Below are 23,034 nucleotides of genomic sequence, written 5' to 3'. Positions count from 1 at the left end.
CTAACTTACCTTGTGCCCTTGCAAAGGGCACAGATGCTCTAGTTTATCTTATCCCCTACCTACTATGGGCTATTTGCGGGGAGGATATAAGTTTCAGTGACCGCTTATGGGTTCAAATTTCAACCAGCCTAATAATGAAGCTCCTGTGGCCGAGTGGTTAAGGCACAGGTCTTGTAAACCTGAGGTCATGGGTTCGATTCCCAGGCGTGATCACTTTTTTTACTTGTCTCCTTTATTATTTGCGACAGCGAACCTGGTGAAAAAAATGTTTATTTATATCATTCCCATCGATCATGCCACTGTTTTTCCATCTACCAGTCAGTTGGATGGTTTTAATAGCCTAATAGAAAAATTGGGTTGGGCAGTCAATTATTCTGCTACCACCTTCTGCACCAATTGTTTAATAAGTCTTACCCATAGGTCGCCAACCAAGGCCCATCCAAGTGCTTCCTGTGATGTCCATAACTACCTCAATCTCTTCCAAATCCTGTGAAGATCAAAATAACAATTAACTGAAGATAGCATCAAATGAACTCAACATACACAGCTATCTACTGAAGATAGCATCAAATGAACTCAATGCACACAGTTATCTACTGAAAATAGCATCAACTGAACTCAATGCAGTTATCTACTGCAGATAGCATCAACTGAACTCACTGCACACAGCAATCTACTGAACATAGCATCAAATGAACTCAACGTACACAGCTATCTATTGAAGATAGCATCAAATGAACTCTATGCATACAGCTATCTACTGAAGATAGCATCAAATGAACTCAATGCACACAGCTATCTATTGAAGATAGCATCAAATGAACTCAATGCACACAGTTATCTACTGAAAATAGCATCAACTGAACTCAATGCTGTTACCTACTGCAGATAGCATCAACTGAACTCATTGCACACAGCTATCTACTGAAGATAGCATCTAATGAACTCAATGTATACGGCTATCTACTAAATATAGCATCAAATGAACTCAATGCAGTAGAGCTATCTACTGAGGATAACATCAACTGAACTCAATACACAGAGCTATCTACTGAAGATAGTATCAAATGAACTCAATGCAGTTATCTACTGTAGATAGCATCAAATGAACTCAATGCATGCAGTTATCTACTGCAGATAGCATCATAACTGAACTCACTACACACAGCTATCTACAAAAGATAGCATCAAATGAACTCACTGCACACAGCTATCTACTGAAGATAGCATCAAATGAACTCAACGTACACAGCTATTTACTGAAGATAGCATCAAATGAACTCAATGCACACAGCTATCTACTGAAAATAGCATCAACTGAACTCAATGCAGTTATCTACTGCAGATAGCATCAACTGAACTCACTGCACACAGCAATCTACTGAACATAGCATCAAATGAACTCAACGTATACAGCTATCTATTGAAGATAGCATCAAATGAACTCTATGCATACAGCTATCTACTGAAGATAGCATCAAATGAACTCAATGCACACAGCTATCTATTGAAGATAGCATCAAATGAACTCAATGCACACAGTTATCTACTGAAAATAGCATCAACTGAACTCAATGCTGTTACCTACTGCAGATAGCATCAACTGAACTCATTGCACACAGCTATCTACTGAAGATAGCATCTAATGAACTCAATGTATACGGCTATCTACTAAAGATAGCATCAAATGAACTCAATGCAGTAGAGCTATCTACTGAGGATCAACTGAACTCAATACACAGAGCTATCTACTGAAGATAGTATCAAATGAACTCAATGCAGTTATCTACTGAAGATAGCATCAAATGAACTCAATGCATGCAGTTATCTACTGCAGATAGCATCATAACTGAACTCACTACACACAGCTATCTACAAAAGATAGCATCAAATGAACTCACTGCACACAGCTATCTACTGAAGATAGCATCAAATGAACTCAACGTACACAGCTATTTACTGAAGATAGTATCAAATGAACTCAATGCAGTTATCTACTAAAGCTAGCATCAAATGAACTCACTGCACACATCTATCTACTAAAGATATAGCATCAAATGAACTCACTGCACACAGCTATCTACTGAAAATAGCATCAACTGAACTCAATGCAGTTATCTACTGCATATAGCATCAACTGAACTCACTGCACACAGCTATCTACTGAAGATAGCATCTAATGAACTCAATGTATACAGCTATCTACTAAAGATAGCATCAAATGAACTCAGTGCACACAGCTATCTTCCGAAGATAGCATCAAATGAACTCAATGCACACAGGTATGTACTGAAGATAGCATCAAATGAACTCAATGCACAGCTATCTTCTGAAGATAGCATCAAATGAACTCAATGTCCACAGCTATCTACTGAAGATAGCATCAAATGAACTCAATGCACACAGTTATCTACTGAAAATAGCATCAACTGAACTCAATGCAGTTATCTACTGCAGATAGCATCAACTGAACTCACTGCACACAGCAATCTACTGAACATAGCATCAAATGAACTCAACGTACACAGCTATCTATTGAAGATAGCATCAAATGAACTCTATGCATACAGCTATCTACTGAAGATAGCATCAAATGAACTCAATGCACACAGCTATCTATTGAAGATAGCATCAAATGAACTCAATGCACACAGTTATCTACTGAAAATAGCATCAACTGAACTCAATGCTGTTACCTACTGCAGATAGCATCAACTGAACTCATTGCACACAGCTATCTACTGAAGATAGCATCTAATGAACTCAATGTATACGGCTATCTACTAAATATAGCATCAAATGAACTCAATGCAGTAGAGCTATCTACTGAGGATAACATCAACTGAACTCAATACACAGAGCTATCTACTGAAGATAGTATCAAATGAACTCAATGCAGTTATCTACTGTAGATAGCATCAAATGAACTCAATGCATGCAGTTATCTACTGCAGATAGCATCATAACTGAACTCACTACACACAGCTATCTACAAAAGATAGCATCAAATGAACTCACTGCACACAGCTATCTACTGAAGATAGCATCAAATGAACTCAACGTACACAGCTATTTACTGAAGATAGCATCAAATGAACTCAATGCACACAGCTATCTACTGAAAATAGCATCAACTGAACTCAATGCAGTTATCTACTGCAGATAGCATCAACTGAACTCACTGCACACAGCAATCTACTGAACATAGCATCAAATGAACTCAACGTACACAGCTATCTATTGAAGATAGCATCAAATGAACTCTATGCATACAGCTATCTACTGAAGATAGCATCAAATGAACTCAATGCACACAGCTATCTATTGAAGATAGCATCAAATGAACTCAATGCACACAGTTATCTACTGAAAATAGCATCAACTGAACTCAATGCTGTTACCTACTGCAGATAGCATCAACTGAACTCATTGCACACAGCTATCTACTGAAGATAGCATCTAATGAACTCAATGTATACGGCTATCTACTAAAGATAGCATCAAATGAACTCAATGCAGTAGAGCTATCTACTGAGGATCAACTGAACTCAATACACAGAGCTATCTACTGAAGATAGTATCAAATGAACTCAATGCAGTTATCTACTGAAGATAGCATCAAATGAACTCAATGCATGCAGTTATCTACTGCAGATAGCATCATAACTGAACTCACTACACACAGCTATCTACAAAAGATAGCATCAAATGAACTCACTGCACACAGCTATCTACTGAAGATAGCATCAAATGAACTCAACGTGCACAGCTATTTACTGAAGATAGTATCAAATGAACTCAATGCAGTTATCTACTAAAGCTAGCATCAAATGAACTCACTGCACACATCTATCTACTAAAGATATAGCATCAAATGAACTCACTGCACACAGCTATCTACTGAAAATAGCATCAACTGAACTCAATGCAGTTATCTACTGCATATAGCATCAACTGAACTCACTGCACACAGCTATCTACTGAAGATAGCATCTAATGAACTCAATGTATACAGCTATCTACTAAAGATAGCATCAAATGAACTCAGTGCACACAGCTATCTTCCGAAGATAGCATCAAATGAACTCAATGCACACAGGTATGTACTGAAGATAGCATCAAATGAACTCAATGCACAGCTATCTTCTGAAGATAGCATCAAATGAACTCAATGTCCACAGCTATCTACTGAAGATAGCATCAAATGAACTCAATGCACACAGTTATCTACTGAAAATAGCATCAACTGAACTCAATGCTGTTACCTACTGCAGATAGCATCAACTGAACTCATTGCACACAGCTATCTACTGAAGATAGCATCTAATGAACTCAATGTATACGGCTATCTACTAAAGATAGCATCAAATGAACTCAATGCAGTAGAGCTATCTACTGAGGATCAACTGAACTCAATACACAGAGCTATCTACTGAAGATAGTATCAAATGAACTCAATGCAGTTATCTACTGAAGATAGCATCAAATGAACTCAATGCATGCAGTTATCTACTGCAGATAGCATCATAACTGAACTCACTACACACAGCTATCTACAAAAGATAGCATCAAATGAACTCACTGCACACAGCTATCTACTGAAGATAGCATCAAATGAACTCAACGTACACAGCTATTTACTGAAGATAGTATCAAATGAACTCAATGCAGTTATCTACTAAAGCTAGCATCAAATGAACTCACTGCACACATCTATCTACTAAAGATATAGCATCAAATGAACTCACTGCACACAGCTATCTACTGAAAATAGCATCAACTGAACTCAATGCAGTTATCTACTGCATATAGCATCAACTGAACTCACTGCACACCGCTATCTACTGAAGATAGCATCTAATGAACTCAATGTATACAGCTATCTACTAAAGATAGCATCAAATGAACTCAGTGCACACAGCTATCTTCCGAAGATAGCATCAAATGAACTCAATGCCCCGGGGTGCCACTCATATACCATTGCATGTTGTCATCACTGACCAGACACTTTTATTTTTCACCCAAAACACTGACATGCCCAAGGGCTGAAAGGTAACCCTTACCACTGACCTGCTATGAAAAAAGGATACCCAAATCACTGACCACAGCCATGGTGCAAACAAAGGTACCCATATCACTGACCTTACATGTCCCAATCCCCCGGCAATGACCCTTTTCACTGACGAAGGTAGAAAGCAATATTTACCTAGTGTATTTCCAATCCCTTTACATACAATTTCTGTTATAATATGAAATAGCCTGGAATATCATCCTTAACACAAAATTGTGGTCATACACAACAAACAAGCTGCAATCTTTTTTTCCCCGTTTAACTTCGGTTTTGTGCGGGTGACAAACAGCGATGGCAAATGTCACTTCACGATTTCCAAAAGGCATGGTTCCTGTCATATCTGGTTCAGCAGTCAAACGTATGTCGTAATCCATTCCGATTACACAGTATCTGTACCTTGTACAAAATTCGTAGTCTCTACGCCCGTCTCTACGCAGCCCGCTCGGCAGCATGCACAAACATCACCGAGTTTTAATCATGGTACAAGACCGGGCACAAGACTAATATATTACACTTACAGACCCGGAAGTAAGAAGTTGTTTACAATCAGGAGCGAAAACAGCGGCTGACGCCAAATGCTGGACTTTGATTTTCATGAACCCAAAACGCCGACCTAGGCCTATCTATTGTAAAAAAGGTTCCCTTTTTTCCAGAAAACACCAAAATTGAGACCCTTTTGGCGTCCCGCTGCTGGGGCGTAACCTATGCTTAAAAAGATACCCTTCTACCGCGAAATTTTGGTCGGTGATGACTTCATTGACGGTTCAACTGGCACCCCCGGGCTCAATGCACACAGGTATGTACTGAAGATAGCATCAAATGAACTCAATGCACAGCTATCTTCTGAAGATAGCATCAAATGAACTCAATGTCCACAGCTATCTACTGAAGATAGCATCAAATGAACTCAATGCAGTAGCTATCTACTGAGGATAACATCAACTGAACTCAATGCACAGAGCTATCTACTGAAGATAGCATCAAATGAACTCAATGCAGTTATCTACTGAAGATAGCATCAAATGAACTCAATGCATGCAGTTATCTACTGCAGATAGCATCATAACTGAACTCACTACACACAGCTATCTACAAAAGATAGCATCAAATGAACTCACTGCACACAGCTATCTACTGAAGATAGCATCAAATGAACTCAATGCAGTAGCTATCTACTGAGGATAACATCAACTGAACTCAATGCACAGAGCTATCTACTGAAGATAGCATCAAATGAACTCAATCCATACAGCTATCTACTAAAGATAGCATCAAATGAACTCAATCCATACAGCTATCTACTAAAGATAGCATCAAATGAACTCAATCCATACAGCTATCTACTAAAGATAGCATCAAATGAACTCAATCCATACAGCTATCTACTAAAGATAGCATCAAATGAACTCAATCCATACAGCTATCTACTAAAGATAGCATCAAATGAACTCAATCCATACAGCTATCTACTGAAGATAGCATCAAATGAACTCAATCCATACAGCTATCTACTAAAGATAGCATCAAATGAACTCAATCCATACAGCTATCTACTAAAGATAGCATCAAATGAACTCAATCCATACAGCTATCTACTAAAGATAGCATCAAATGAACTCAATCCATACAGCTATCTACAAAAGATAGCATCAAATGAACTCAATCCATACAGCTATCTACAAAAGATAGCATCAAATGAACTCAATCCATACAGCTATCTACTAAAGATAGCATCAAATGAACTCAATCCATACAGCTATCTACTAAAGATAGCATCAAATGAACTCAATCCATACAGCTATCTACTAAAGATAGCATCAAATGAACTCAATCCATACAGCTATCTACTAAAGATAGCATCAAATGAACTCAATCCATACAGCTATCTACAAAAGATAGCATCAAATGAACTCAATCCATACAGCTATCTACTAAAGATAGCATCAAATGAATTCAATTCACACAGTTATCTACTGAAGATAGCATCAAATGAACTCAATCCATACAGCTATCTACTAAAGATAGCATCAAATGAATTCAATTCACACAGCTATCTACTGAAGATAGTATACAAATATATACTGCCATGAGAGATTCTGGTTAAAACTATGGGCCCGAGGTGAGATCAATAGTACTATTGATCTCAGCGAGGGACCATAGTTTTAACCAGAACCTCGAATAAAGGCAGTATATATTTGTTTTATATCCTTCATTCATAGATTTGTTGTTCATTGATTGGTTAAAAGATTATATGAAAACTCGAGATAGGCCTAGGTAAGGCCTAGCACGGTAGGCCCGTTTAGGCGGTCCACTGAAGTGAAGGACTCGCTCTGTCATGTTCATGTGTTAGTGGTTTTAAGCTTACTCATTGTCATTGTTTATTTGTTCAAGTTGTATTTTCATCCCACTGTGCCTTCATTTATAGACTTTTTATTCATTGATTAGTTAAAAGATTTACATGTAAAAGGATTTACATGTCAACTCGGATGCCATCATGCATCGGGATAGGCCTCCGTACACACGGCACTACATGTAGACCGGCTGCCTTACATGCTAAGTCTCGCACTGTCAGTGTTTGTTTTTAAGCTTACCATGTCAGTGTCGCTCTGAATCTGACTCTATGCTCGTCTGAACTTTCCCGGGGTAAATATTCCTACGCTAGAACTTGTAAGAAATTCAAATTAAACAGCTGAAATCGTGAATCTTCTTCGGCAGTAGCAGCCACTCCAGATTGTTTAAATATTGCGCCATGTTCGTGTTGTCGTTTCTCGGCAGTAACAAAATATTCTCATAGTCAATGTCGACATTCAATGTTATTATTATGCTTTATGGACTACGACGTGGGTATGCTGCTATCCGTAAATAGTAAATATCCAGAAGTGCTATTTACGGCTTGGAGGTACTATTTACGGACGTAAATAGTACTTTTTCCACTTCCTCACAGAATAGTGTGTTTATTTTTGATCATGTGACACACTTTTAACCAATCAATGAACACGAATCTATTAATGAAGGATATAACATCAAATGAACTCAACTTACACAGCTATCTACTGAAGATATCATCAAATGAACTCAATGTACACAGCTATCTACTGAAGATAGTATCAAATGAACTCAATGTACACAGCTATCTACTGAAGATAGTATACAATTTTGACCAAATACCTTACACTTTTTAATCTGGCATTTTTCAAACTGTTTACTTTATTTTAATACATCCTGTAATCATTTTTCAAATGTGACACAATCAAGGGAAATGAGTCGGATGTCGCTAATATTGATTTTGAGATATTGGCAAAGAAAGTGTTATAATTCTTTTGTTTTATATTGTTTTTTGCGATTGATAAATTGACATAACTTAGCAAAGAAAAGTCTTATTAACATGGGGTTTTCAGTTTCTGAAAGCACTAGAAGTCCTATTAGAAACCTGTGTAAAACTCATTTTTGACCAGGGCCGACATGTGACTCATTCCCCTTGATCATGTCACAAATGTTGTCCAAATTTTGGTGTAAAATATCATTTTTGCAAACATTAACCCTAAACACTTAACCCTGCTTTTTGATATCGGAAGTTAAAGAAGATACGAAAAAGGAGAGAAGATAAACAAAGAAGTCACTTGGCACCCCCAGGATTCAAACCTTTGACCCCCCGAATGCCAACCACACGATCACGGTCCGGTAGCTACGCCGGTTATTGCTGCCCGGGTAGCAATTCCGTGAGCATATAACACTTAGGGTGATTGCGTCATCGCAGACCCTGGGATTCATGCATGCGCTTAATTTTTCATCATGGTTTTTTTGGGTGTTAGGGTTAATTAATCTTCTGTCAACACTATAGCATCATGTTAAAATGTTTTTGGAAAACTTGTAACATTTAAATTGTTCCATGCAACTTTTGTACACTCTCCTGTAAATGTTACAAAAACGTTTTGTGTTTGCTGGGACTACTATCTCCATGGCAGTTTCCTCAGCCATCTTACCTCCAATATCTTGTATCGAAATGTGTCATTCCCACCATTTAACATACGTTCCATATAGTCGCTTGTCTTCACGTCCATCCCAAAATCAGAAGGATTCTCTGTTAAGAAAGTTGAGAAATTTTAATCCAATTTAACAATTATGCAAATATAAGAACAGGTTTAGTTAAATATGCACAGTTTGACCCATGATATCAAAACATTACTTAGTAGAAAACACTTTACGCAGTAGAGCATAGCTTATAGCCTTAATGTACGATTTCCTTCAAATTTTTTATTTGTTCTTCGATACTCAGAATGCTGAAATAATACTTGTAATAATTGATCATAGACAAAATCAGGAGTAATGTAACTGAAGTTTAAATTACAATTTGGTTTAGATACATTTGTGATTAAAAAGTTAGTCTTAAAGCTCCCGCGCGCATTAGTAAAATTGTCCGCTTTATTCTAGCTGGATGTAAAAAAATTCCTTTTTTTTCTGTTTCTTTTTCAATTATTAAGGGATGGGGTATGAACGTTTGGACAGTATTTATTGTGGGACATTGGACCACATCAGACATATCGAATTGCATTCTGAATACGAAGAATGTCCTTCTGATATCAAATAATTTTGATTTTTGAAATTCACAATTATACACATTTTATGGCAAATGATTAAAATTGATATTTTTGATATTTAACAGTACTTGAAGTAAACTTTATAAATCTGATGATTTATACTTAAAGTGTATGTAGGTGGGATGAAAAGCCGACGATCAATTGAAAATTTTGACCTTTTTCGTATTGAAGATATGGATTTTTTCCCCAAAAACGCCAGAAAAATTAGGTCTTTTTGGGGAAAAAATCCATATCTTCAATATGAAAGGTCAAAATTTTCAATTGATTGTCGGCTTTTCCTCCCAGCTACATACACTTTAAGAATATATCATTAGATTTATAAAATTTACTTTGAGGACTGTTATAATATCAAAAATGTGAAAAATATCAAATATTAATAATTTGTTATAAAATTTGTATTATATCGTGAATTTCAAAAAATGAAAAATATTTGATATCAGAAAGACATTCTTCGTATTCAGAATGCAATTCGATATGTCTGATGTGCTCTCATGTCCCACAAAAATACTGTAGAAATGCTCAAAACGCTCATTCCAGATCCCTTAAATCCACCAAAAAATTCCACGTCAGACATCATCAGCTACAAAAATAGCCTAAATCCAGAAATTCTCATAGAATTCAAAACAGTATACCCACGAGTAAACCATGCACACTGTACCATTTTTGCTGGTACCCTGCGTTCTTTGGTCTCACACACAACATTTGCTTGGTTAGTCTGAACACGAAGTCAAGCAAATTTCTTGGGATTGATAATAATGTGTTGATGACTGCAAAATTTGACACCTACGTGAAATGACAGCAACAGAACATCCATGCATGGACAATAAAAATTCAATTAAAAAAAGAGGAAAGAAATGCATTCCGCATCAGGTTTTCAAAATTTGAGGAGCTTAGGCTTTATGACTAATTATATTTAATCACAGCCTAAGGGCTTAGGTTCACCTTTGCCATGGGTGGAAATCTGGTGGGGTACAGACTTGGGGGGAAAATCTGAAATTTAATTGGCAACATGTATAGATTTAATTTGGACTTCTGCTCTCCCCTTGGTGTATTAAAAACATCGGTAGATGTTTTGCCACAAGTTTAAAAAATAACGGTTAGTTCATGAAAAAGAAGAAGTGAAATTTAGCAAAACGCAACAGAGTTTATTTGCCCGTAAGAGAGCTCTATTGTTCCGCTATTGTATCCGCTATTGTATCCACTATTATATTCTATTCATAAAAGCTACTGCAAGAATCGCGGCAATCCCTGATATTGCTGGTGTCTACCGACGGTGTTTCGCATTTATTAACATTCAAAATGATCCGATACTCTTACATTTATAGACTTATTACCGCTTTTTATATCATATTCAGAAATTGCAATTATGAAAACTACAAACTTTGAAAGTGAAATATATTTACCATCGAAAATATATCATACTTAAATTCTATACAATCTATAGATACCCAACCCAGAAGTGCCCATTTATTTTCTAAATTTTTGAGTGAACACGATAATGCGATTGATTTTCTTACACGTAAAATACGGCCAATTCAGAGAGAAAATCTTGTTTCACCTATAGGGCCAGCTAAGGGCCTATTATAGACATTTTCTTTTTGTTGGCTGGCCGCTGAGCTACATCTTTTTACTAATTATAGATACGTCAAAACGTGTTCCCATGTTGAAAGTGTACAAGCTATTTCTACTTGCTTTAGAGAGAGCACAATTGAATGAAGACGATTTATTTATGCCAGGATTTCATTTAATATAACTATTTTTTATTTTAATAATACCCCATACCTAACAAGAACATAAGGAAATATTGTAAAGGCCATAAATATACGCACTCATGCATAGGGCCGGGGAGACAAACATGATAAAGTTAATCTGTTCTTTTCATTCTCATTCATTAACCTTTGGAACATTTCACATGCATGATGTTTGCATCAATCCTTCTCGGCAAACGATCTGTTGGTTGGCATAGATATTGAATAAACTTGAATCCCATCACATCAATTCAAAGCTACACCCTTTTTTGAAATACTGGTTACCGCTGGCTTAAAATGAATTGACAATAACTTGAAATTTGGACATTTTGAGATAAATCCATATCATGGGTAATGTGAGGCCGCTCTTTTCATTGGTGCCATCCTCAAATCACCACCATGCCACCAAATAATGAAAAGTAATTGAACAAAATGGTGTTGTTCAACGATGTTTTAATATAAAATTATACACTGACGTTTCGTACAAAAGTACTTTATCAAAGTGAGCAAAATAGAGAATGTCTGCGTAGCGGAAAATAAAAATGAGAAACGCGATGTTAAAAGGTGCGTATTAGAAATGGCGCAACACGCAAATTAAAAGCAGCGCGAAAGGAAAGCAGTCGCAGACAAACTCTAGATATTAAATGAAATGCAAAGAAAGAGGAAGAGAGACTGATGAAAATAAAGGAAGAAAGTAAAGAATGAACAAGAAAGAGAAAATAGAAAGAAAGAAAAAAAGAAAGGAGGAAAGAAAGAAAGGAAGGAAAAAGAAATGAGAAGAAAGAAATAAAGAAAGGAAAAAGGAAAGGAAAGAATGAAAGTAGGCCTATGAAAGAAAGAAAGAAAATAAGAAAGAAAGAAAGAAAGAAAGAAAGAAATAAAGGAAGAAAGAAAGAATGAAAGAAAGGAAAAAAGCAAGGAAGGAAAATGAAAAGAGAAGAAAGAAATAAAGAAAAGAAAAAGAACTAAAAAGGAAAGGAATAATGAAAGTAGGCCTATGATAGAAAGAAAGAAAAAAACGAAAGAAAGGAAATAAGAAAGAAAGAAAGAAGGGGAGAAAGAAAGAAAGAGAGAAAGAAAGAAAGAGAAAAAGAAATTAATACAAAAAACTGCTATAATGGAGAGAATGAAGATCTACCAAATGGGCAGGGCGTGACCAAAAGGAAATTGGACATTAAGTTCGATGCTATCAGGGCCAGCAAGGGTGCCGTAATGGCATATAGTATGTATATGAATGGATGAAATAAATTGATTGATTGATTGTATGTTGTTCCTTCAACCAACGCCAGTGATCTGAACCTGAGGTTTGGAGAAGGCCAGTGACTTTATATATTTTCTAAGACATTAGATCTGTTTAATAATTTATTTTATTCAAAAAGAAAAACGTCTAGTGTTCAAACTTTAAAGCTCTTTTTCTCGAAACAGCGATTTTAATTTCAAGTTAGATCATTTTACCAAATCAGGGCCGAATTAGGCTGTTTAGCTTACTCATGTGAAGTGACCTCTTGAAATGATATCACACTGATCAGACTGATCTTTATGTTATTACAGTGAGGCCCACATACAAAGTTCAACAAAAAGTGAACGATGTTATAGCATGGAGGGCTAACAAACCAACACCGCCAAATTCGACTGACGTGTGTACAACGTGGGACGCTATGAGGAAATTGAACACTTGTTGTCTGATCATGCATGTGTTTATGGTTATGGATAACGGTTACTTAGCAGCTCTCGTTCTGCTTGGGTTTATTGAATACACTCTATATATAGTCATCAATATGTCGTTTCCAGTCCCTCGCTGAACTATTGGGTTCAGCTATTAATTTTAAATAATTCTTACCCCATGCAGCTGATTGGGGTGGTTACGGTCGTCAAAACCACTAACCGCTGAAATGAGGATATCGAACTAGTTTGCCCTTGGGGCTAAAAAGAACCACAAACCGCGAAATATGGATATCCAACTAGTTTGCCCTCGAAGCTTCAAAAACCACTCATCCCGAAATATGGATATCGAACTAGTTTGCCCCGCAGGGCTACAAAGAACCATTAACCACGAAATATGGATATCCAACTAGCTCGACTCGCATGGCTACAAAGAAACCACTTACTGCGCAATATTTTTTTACCTCAAAAAAAGAATTAATATCTACCAAAAACGTTTCAAAACGTAAAAAGGGGCCAAAGTTTAACAAATCTTTCCTGTGTGGCTTTTCACCCTTTTTTAAACTTGGTCCCATTTATGAAAGTTTCTAAAGACCCATATGAAGTCATCTTTAGGCTACTTTGTTTGTTTCTTAGTTGTCATTGTTCATTTTGTAGAGTAAATGAATTAATGTTCGTGCGTGATTGAAGTTTTTCCGTAAAGACGTTATAATGTATTTTGATTTAAGCAAAAGTAGCAAATACTCACTTTGTTAAATTCTTCATCGTCTTGTGCAATTCTGCGCCTCATGTACAGATGTAGGGCCTATATGCAAGTTGACAGACAGTCAATTTGCTAAGTATATATAATACTCTACTACTCTCTATGAACACGCAATATAATAAAACATAAACCTTCAAATGATTTTGATAATACATAGCCTATGCTTTTGAACAGTCTTAAACCTAATTGTAGAAATTACTACTATACTGAATGGGACCAAGTTTAAAAAAGGGTGAAAAGCCACACAGGAAAGATTTTTAAACTTTGGCCCCTTTTTACGTTTTGAAACGTTTTTGGTAGATTTAGAATTGGGTAAATAAACCATAAAGTACTCATCCAGGGGATGTTAAGCCACCGGTCCTGTATACAGAAAGCCATACATGTATCTCGCAGTCAATTTTTAAAACAGTAGGGTATTAACCCCATGAGAACTACCTGCCGATTGACCAAAAAGAAGTTTTCATTATCAATTGGACCAATTGGTGATTAAAGTGAAGATATCATGTAATTAACCAATCAGAGGCAATGTTAGATCGGCTCAGGGGGTTACCCGAAACAGCCGAATGTGGAGGAAGCAAACCGATTCTGATACTTACCATAAACAGCAGCACTCTGAGACTTTAGACCGTATGCAATAATACAACGTCACCCATCATTTAAATCAAATTCTGTCCACCAGGAGGCCTCCACGGGGCAATTCACATAATAATACAAGAAAACAAATGATGAACGGTTGTGACTCGAACTAGAGACCTGTCCCTCTGTTATCTTAAGACTGTCCACCAACATGGGCTACCATTTCAATTATTGCATGGGGTACATAGGTGAAAAGCGCTACGCATATTATCCAAAATAAAAAACAAATAGCAGCAATATTATATATCAAAATATACACACTTACTTTGTTCACATTTTGGACCAAAGTGTTCTTGATTACAAAAGCACTGTCTGCGTGGGTAAGTGGTTCTTGAGACTTCAACACAAACACCATTGTTGTTACAATCCCCTGGATTGCCACAATCATCTAATTAAGAGAAATACAAATAATATAAATACGCAAATGAATATTTAATTGGTAAGTCATTGTGGCTCGCTCAGTGGCAACTGGCGGCACCAGGAATTTATTGGGGGGCATTGGGGGAAAAGTGAATTTCAGGTTGACAAAATTGCTGCAAAGAGTGGAAATATATGTAATTTGGGTTTTTGCCTCAAAAGTGGGGAAAACTGGGGGCAAGGAAAACATTGGGAGGAGGAATGCCCCTTGCCCCTCCCCTGGCGGTTCCGCCAATGGGCTCGCTGCCCGGCCCCCACACTCATCCGCGGGTATTCATGCTTGTCGGTGAACTTTAAAAACACCCCCTTTTGCATCTCATTTCGCAAAGTTTTCAGGGGAAAAACGCCCCTTTTTTAAGCAATTTCACGAATTATTTGCCCTTCGACAATACCCCTATTTTCGCTAAAACGCGAACGATATTTCTAATATACCCTTTTCTGGAAAAACGCGTAGGGTTGTTCACAGGTCCCATGGCTAAATGCATGAACTTCAATCACTTGGCCGGGTGCACACCGGATATGCGCCAAACGGAGAATTGTGAAACTGCAATATTTTCGTAAAACCACAGAAGATATAATAAAATATTACCTCTTCTCTGGTAAAAGTGATATTTCTATGAAATTACATTTTTTGTTAATTTTGCGAACACATGGTTTGCAAAAACACCCGTTTTTTTGTGTGTTTCGGGAATCGCGTTTCTTCATCTGAAAACACCCCTTATTTCGCGAAATTTTCGACGAGCATGAATACCATGTTGATGCACAAAGTGCAGGGGCCGGAGCTCGCTGTAATGCTTGAGCCAAATGCTATTAATCACAAGTAGATGATGGTATATTACACAATTTGAATGATGATAAATTATTGTATGTAATAAACACCGCTCTTATAAATTCATGCCCACTGTTTTTTTCAATAGAGGTTGTGCATATGACGTATCATACCGTAAATATGGCAGACTACTCAAATGCATTCATCAAAATCATGATTGCAATCTACCGCAACAGTCAGTGGCATAGCTGGGATATTTTCCGGGGGGCAAGCCTGTATGGGGCAGGGGCCTAAATCCACCAAACAAAAATGGAGGTAGGTATGCGGGTGGTGCAACGCATCTCATCGAAAAGAAAGTGTACTTTCAGAGTAAAAATATCAAAGAAAAATAAAAAACAAAGAAAATAAGTTAAAATTTTGCAATACAGTGGCCCAAGAGGGAAAATGGTAAACTGGGTTATTACTTTTTCAAAGAAATTGCGTGCTCCACGAGAAAAATTTGCTTTTTTATTACTAATTTGGTCTTAATAGAAATGAATTTTGGCCATAATTCTTACTAATTTCCTGCCTAACGTGCGCCCGAAACGCACTAAAAGTTTCCAATCTCAGACAATTTTAGCCAATAATTAAAGTAAATTTAATGTAAATGCCAGTTCGTGTGAAGTGCACAAAATTTTGCAATGTTACCATATTTCGGTCTAAACTATGGTGTTTTGGGGAACATACATTAGGCAATTTTAGGGGGCCGGGTCCTGACCCATATGGTCCAATGGTAAATCCGGCCCTAAGTTTGAAATTGCTCAATGGTAAATGACTAAATCGGCCAATTTTGTATCGATACTCATAATTTTCGGTTGGGGCATGCACCTTTTTCGACTTTTCTTTTTGGGTTGGCCCTTTTATTGTTTAATTTTTATTAGTCAATATACTGCTTCTATAGGTGCTTTTGTGCAATTAGCATTTCAAAAACTTTCTATTTCTTTGTCTTCAAGACGAGTAAATTGATAATAATCGTATGGAACTACATATCATATTGATTCCCTCTTTCTCTTTCCCTTCTCCCCCCTCTTTTTCCCCTCTTTATCCTCTCTCTCTCTCTCCCTCCTTTCTCTTTTACCCTGCACTAGGGGGCGGGGGCCCAAATAGACAATTTTTGCCAGGCTTATTGATAATAATCGTATGGTATTGCATATCATATTGATTCCCTCTTTCTCTTTATACCCGCATGCAATAGCATGCAGGGTATCTTCCCATCCTGTGGTTATACCCGCATGCGAAGCATGGACGGGTATATTGCCATCCTGTGGTTTCTTCTCCATCTCCTTCTCCTCCTCCTTCTTCTCCTATCAAACACATCATTCTGTCAAGGCTAGCGCTAAAACTACAAGGGCCCCAGGGCCCATATGTGGTACACTTATGGGGCCTAACTCCGAAGATGTGCCTTTTTGCCCATCTCAGCCCCAGAGGTCAAAGGTCACGGGCCCCAGGGGCCCACATGTAAAAACACAAACCATGCCGATTCTCATCAGATGAAGCAGCCTCAGGGCCATAAGTTGGTACACTGATAGCCCCAAGGGTACTCTATAAATACAAGTATACATGAGCCCCATATGTTATATATTATGGGCCCCAGGGCCCCAAATGTTAAAAATATGGGGCAACAGATTGACAAGCCTAGCTCTAAAGCTACAAGGGCACTAGGGCTCATATGTTGCACATGTATAAGCCCTAAATTGTAGATGTGCCTTTTGCCCATTCTGGCCCCATATGTACAAGGCTAGAGGCCCCAGGGGCCCAAATGTTAAAACAAAGGGCCGGCCGTTTCTCAGCAAATAAAGTAGCTACAGGGCTCAGATTTGGTACACAGATAGGTTTTCAGTATTATATTGTCATATGTATATATGTACCCCATATGTCACATAATATGGGGCCCTGGGCCCCAAACGCTAAAACACAGGGCCGGTCGTTACTCTGTAAATAAAGCAGCTTTAGGGCTCAGAGTTAGTACACAGATTGCACCTGAAAATCGCATTGTTATATGTACATATGAGCCCCATATATTACATTATATGGGCCCCAGGGCCCAAATGCTAAAACATAGGGCCGGCCGTTACTCAGTAAATAAAGCAGCTACAGTGCCCAGCTTGAGTCTACTGATAGCACTGGAGAATCAAACTTCAACATATGTCCATGGGCCTCATAAGTCAAATATTATGGGCCCCATGGCCCCAAATGTTAAAACAAAGGGCCGGCCGTTTCTCATCAAATAAAGCAGCTTCCGGGCTCAGAATTTGTACACAGTAGCACCTGAGAATTATATTGTTATTAACACCCACACACCCCTCCCCACCCTACACACGTAGGACTAAACAGACATATCCGTATTATAATTATTAATATAATAATTGGAAATACCAGCGTGAAGCGTTAAGGTTGTTCCAGTTAAATTACATACCCATTGGCTGGTCTATTTAATTTACATACTCCCTCTGAAATGGTCCCAAAATAGGCTGTTCCGTTTAATTTGCATACTCCCTCTAAAATGGCTGTTCCATTTAATTTACATACTCCCTCTGGAACAGTTTTCCCCTAATCACATTGCATAGCCTCACTGTGAATAAGAGAGACTGACAACAGCAATCTATGGAGAGACAACTCCCATGGCAGGGGACTTTTTACAAGTTCTTTATTTTAAGTGCTACGAGAGTGCAACCTGCATTAAAGCTTGTGACTTGGACTTTCAATTTTTACACATTTTCCACCCAATTGGGCGACTTTTTACAATGTCTATATTTTAAGCCCTCAGCAATTTGTACACAGATAGCACCTGAGAATTATATTTTTACTAACACCCACGCACGCACCCATCCACCCCACACACGTAGGACTAAACAGACAGATCGTATTATATCATAATTGGAAATACCAGCGTGAAGCGTTAAGGCTGTTTAAGTTAAATTACATACCCATTGGCTGTTCCATTTAATTTACATACTCCCTCTGAAATGGCCCCAAAAGGCTGTTCCGTTTAATTTACATACTCCCTCTGAAATGGCTGTTCCATTAAATTTACATACTACCTGAGTAAGAGAGACTGACAACAGCAACCTATGGAGAGTAAGAGAGCGACTCCCCTGGGAGGGACTTTTACAATTTCTTTATTTTAAGTGCTACGACAGTGCAACCTGCATTCAATTAAAGCTTGTGACTTGGACTTTCACTTTTTACACATACAATTTCTTTATTTTAAGTCCTCAGCAAAAAAGGACTGTAAGTTTGGGTACACCGATAACATGCGGGTATAGCCGTATTTGTGTACAAATATATAGCCTTCTAGTTCCCTTCTCCCCCTCTTTTTCCCCTCTTTATCCTCTGTCTCTCTCTCTCTCTCTCTTTTCTCTTTTACCCTACACTAAGGGGCGGGGGCCCAAATGGACAATTTTTGTCAGGCTTATTGATAATAATCGTATGGTATTGCATATAGTATGGATTCCCCATCTTTCTTTTCCTCCTCTCCCTCTCTCCCCCTTTCTCTCCTCTCTTTTTTCCTCTCTCTCCTTCCTTTTTCCTCTCTTTTCCTTGCATTAGGGGCGGGGGCCCAAATAGGCAGTTTTTGCCAGGGGGCAATTGCCCCCCCCTGCCAGTTCGTCTCACACACATAACAAATGCACTGTGTTAAAATAGTACACTAACCTTGATATTGGCAGTAGTCTCCAAATGCAAGGGGGTTACACACACACATGCCACTAGTGCAGACTCCATTTCCAGAGCAATCCAAGTTGGTATTACACATCATGGTATCAGCTGAAAATATGTTTAAACATCACATTATTAGGCAAACAAAAGTTTGTGTCCTGTCAGGTTGCCTGCAAAAACTGTCTGTTAAAGCCATACTATAACATTTCTTTAAAAATAGATTAGTATTCATATTCAATAAAATGTTAGCATTTACTGTCATATGTCCCCTTTTAATTTTGAGCCGAACAAATGAGGTAAAGCAAAGAAAATTGGAATTTACTACTAGCGCCAATGCACGTTACTCCGGCGGTTGTATTATGGTACGATCCTCTGGCGTGTGGGGGTGTGTGTGTGTCCAGCACGCCGTGTACGTATAGGGGTGTGTTGATATCGCATACGCGTTCGACTAATATGGTTCCGGCGGTTTATTCAAAATCTCGGATTTTGACAAAATTATAGCACCTAAAGTCTTGATTTTTGCAGCGAATCTTTGTTTACTAAGTACATTACAATCGTGTAAACACCTGAATTTAAATTTTTTTTGAGGGCGTTCTCCTCAGCAAATGTTATAATATGGCTTTAATTTGTGAGAGCCAGGATTTATGGTACATGATACTTTAGGGCATCTGTAATGAGTTTTGATTAATGATTTTCATTGGTCTAATCTTTTCCAAACAGTACAGTCTGAACATTAACACAGGTCTCTTGAGAGAAATCTTTTTGTGCACATACATTGAGTACATCTTAAAAGTTTCAGATTATCTATCTATGCATTTCGTTCCAGGATTCTCTACTTTACAAAACCGTGGACCTCCATCTAATCACAAATCCTGGAGAGTGCTAATTTCATATGGCGTTACCAGGGGGGGCGGGGGGCACTCGAATATGAAAGTGACGTACCTGTGCCCACCAGCGTATGAAACTAGGGGTCTATCCGTGTAGAAATTTGCAGAAAAAAAGGGGTCATTCGGTGTTGGCAATGTCAAAAATGGGGTGATTTTGTATGGGAACGCCCAAAATTTCGTATCATTAACAATCAAAAATAGCTTTTTACCCAATTTTACTGTACAAAATAGACAAAACTCATTTAATTCAAAATGTGCGTGAAGCGCGCCGAAATTTCAATTTTGAGGACTAATTGTTCAAAAAAGGGAGTCATTCAGGGAGTGTAGGCTACTGAAAAAAACAGGTCCATTGGGTGTAGGGTTTGCCAAAAATAACGGGGTCATTTCATGGGCACATGGCGTATGTCAATATATGGGAGTGCCCCCCTGGGCGTTACCTGAATGAGAGATGGATTTCAACTGGAATATCCCAATACAGACTTACCGGTGCTGTTGCACTCATGCACAGGACAGTATGCCCATCGAGTTTCCGGATCTGTAGTGTAACACCAAGGCCCACCAGGCTCATTATCTGGATTACGACAATAGTTGTGTTCGCCAAGACCAGTGTGCGGATAGTTTTCTGGTGTACGGGTGTGATTGTGGGGATCTTTTGCTGTCCATGATTGGCATTCCTTGAGATCTATGGTTTGATGAATTGAACCACGGTAATCACGCCCAAGTGGTTCAAAGTAGCAATCTGATGACACAAAAAAAGAAGTGGTGGGTAAATATAATTATACAAACTGTCAAATTGCAATTTTAATGATAAAAAGAACTAAACTGAATTATACAAGGTGTCCCATAAAAAGGTTATCGTACATGTAGAAAATGGACCGCATTTTGTGATGGTACAACAAAACAATGTCATTTTTATTATTTATTATTATTTATCAATCCTTCTTATTTGCTAAGTTTCTATATCTTAAATGCAACTAACTGCAGCGCAAGATGACAGGGGTGTCCAAAAGTGACTAACCATCAAAATGTTGCACAACAAAAGTTGAACATATACACACACCTTTGTTTTCAGATTTTTTCTTATGTTTTCTTTTTATGTTTCTCTTATTTTTCATTACTGAACTTATTGCACAAAAGGAACATATTGAAAAATTAAATATTGCACACTGAAAATAAATCAGTTTTAGATCTTCTGGACTCTTAGGGCGAATTTCTCGACGGGTGGCTTAGCAATTGGCTTGTATAGCCTCAAGGCTTAAGAGGTCGTAAGACCAGGCTTAACTGAAAACGTATTTCCCGAAGCACGGCTACCATAGCCTCGAGGCTTCGTTAGCCCGTGGGCCAGGCTTGTAGGATTAGCCCCAGGCTTCAGTAAAATTTGCATTTCTCGAAACCAGTCTTCTGTAGCCGTAGTCTACGCAAGCCTGTTAGACCAGGCTTACAGCGACTTTTCTTGGCCCTGCCTCAGAGCAGGTCTTAGGTCGTAAGCCTTGGTCTATTTCAATTTACAAATTATTTAAATTGTAACGCAAAGTTTATCTTTCATATTTTTGACGGTCTTTCAATTAACATGAGTAAGCAGTCACGTAACTAGGGGAGCGGGAAGCTCTTGCCCCCCCATGAAAAAAGGTAAATTAGGCCTACTTCTGAGAGTTATTAATTAACATCATTATTTGGTCATTTTAACCTTAGAAACTCAATTTTTAAGGTTAAATAAATTGCATTTATCCCACCTTTGTACCATTGGCCTATAGGCCAAAGTCACCAGCTTTAATACCTTAAATATGGCATTTGTACCATAATTTTTTTTTCTATCCCCACCTCCCCCCATGTCAAAAAGAAATCTCGCCAATCTTCCGGGGACACATTCCAAGCAGATCCCATACCTCCTCAGACCCACTCCACCCCTTACAAACCCAAACAGCATGAACGATGCCTGCCCCTCATTTATTATGTTTGCCCCGCTTTCCCCACCCCAAATGAAAATGTCTAGTTACGCCACTGTGGGTAAGTAATTGTTCGATTTAGTTGAACATTTCAGCATTTTATTTTAGTGTTCATTTGAGTGAGTTGAATTTTTTTAAGTAACTGTTGCTATCATAAGACCTACTCATTTTGAATGATGGTTTTTTAACAACGAATATAATTTAAACAAAATTCTTTCATCATCATCATGATCATGATCATGATCATGATCATCATCATCATGATCATGATCATCATGATCATCATGATCATCATGATCATCATCATCATCATCATCATCATGATCATCATCATCATCATCATCATCATCATCATCATCATCATCATCATCATCATCATCATCATCATCATCATCATCATCATCATCATCATCATCATCATCATCATCATGAAGACCTATATGATACCACCTGTCCCTATCCAAGCCTTAATAGTTTGATACTCGTACTTTTCATTAAGTAGGCCTATTACAATATTATTTTGGAGTGCCTATATTATACCAGATTGGACATCAATTTAATACAATAGACAAGGCGGTTCTCGAACCACGAGTCTCGCCTGCTTTTGTGACCGCCTGCTTTTGCGATAACTGTTGGTAGAGAGGTAAATGAATTTGGCGGTTATCGGCTGGGCACGATTATCTGGCCGATGGTAACTGTACCCACCAAGTTTCATGACCATACGACAGTTCTTACTAATTTGACCTCAGATGACCCCTGGTGACCCCGAAATGACCTTCCAAAAATTTGGCTTTAAATGTTGACTGTACCCACCAAGTTTCATGTCCATCCAACAGTTTTT

The 23,034-nt window shown here is 38.0% G+C and overlaps 1 protein-coding gene, 1 long non-coding RNA gene and 1 other non-coding gene across 3 annotated transcripts in view; 1 reads left to right on the top strand and 2 right to left on the bottom strand.

Annotated features, from left to right (window-relative positions):
* Positions 1-139: 139 nt before the first annotated feature.
* Trnat-ugu (transfer RNA threonine (anticodon UGU)) lies at positions 140-213 on the top strand. Its single transcript has one exon. It is a non-coding gene; the product is annotated as a tRNA-Thr (tRNA).
* An 8,847-nt stretch (positions 214-9,060) lies between these two features.
* LOC140159353 (uncharacterized) lies at positions 9,061-19,459 on the bottom strand. The gene is made up of 3 exons (XR_011859874.1): positions 19,358-19,459; positions 14,744-14,866; positions 9,061-9,152 (listed from the first exon to the last, which is right to left on the bottom strand). It is a non-coding gene; the product is annotated as an uncharacterized lncRNA (long non-coding RNA).
* A 1,243-nt stretch (positions 19,460-20,702) lies between these two features.
* Positions 20,703-23,034, bottom strand: part of LOC140159661 (hepatocyte growth factor-like protein) — a 52,608-nt gene continuing 50,276 nt past the window's right edge. Inside the window, exon 4 of the mRNA XM_072183156.1 lies at positions 20,703-20,986. Within this exon, the coding sequence (XP_072039257.1) occupies positions 20,703-20,986 (284 nt within the window). The remainder of the gene's footprint in view (positions 20,987-23,034) is intronic.

Source organism: Amphiura filiformis, chromosome 8, assembly GCF_039555335.1.
Source record: "Amphiura filiformis chromosome 8, Afil_fr2py, whole genome shotgun sequence".
Lineage (NCBI taxonomy): Eukaryota > Metazoa > Echinodermata > Ophiuroidea > Amphilepidida > Amphiuridae > Amphiura > Amphiura filiformis.
Note: the sequence above shows the minus strand (reverse complement) of the source record. Positions and strands in the feature narration are given on the sequence as shown.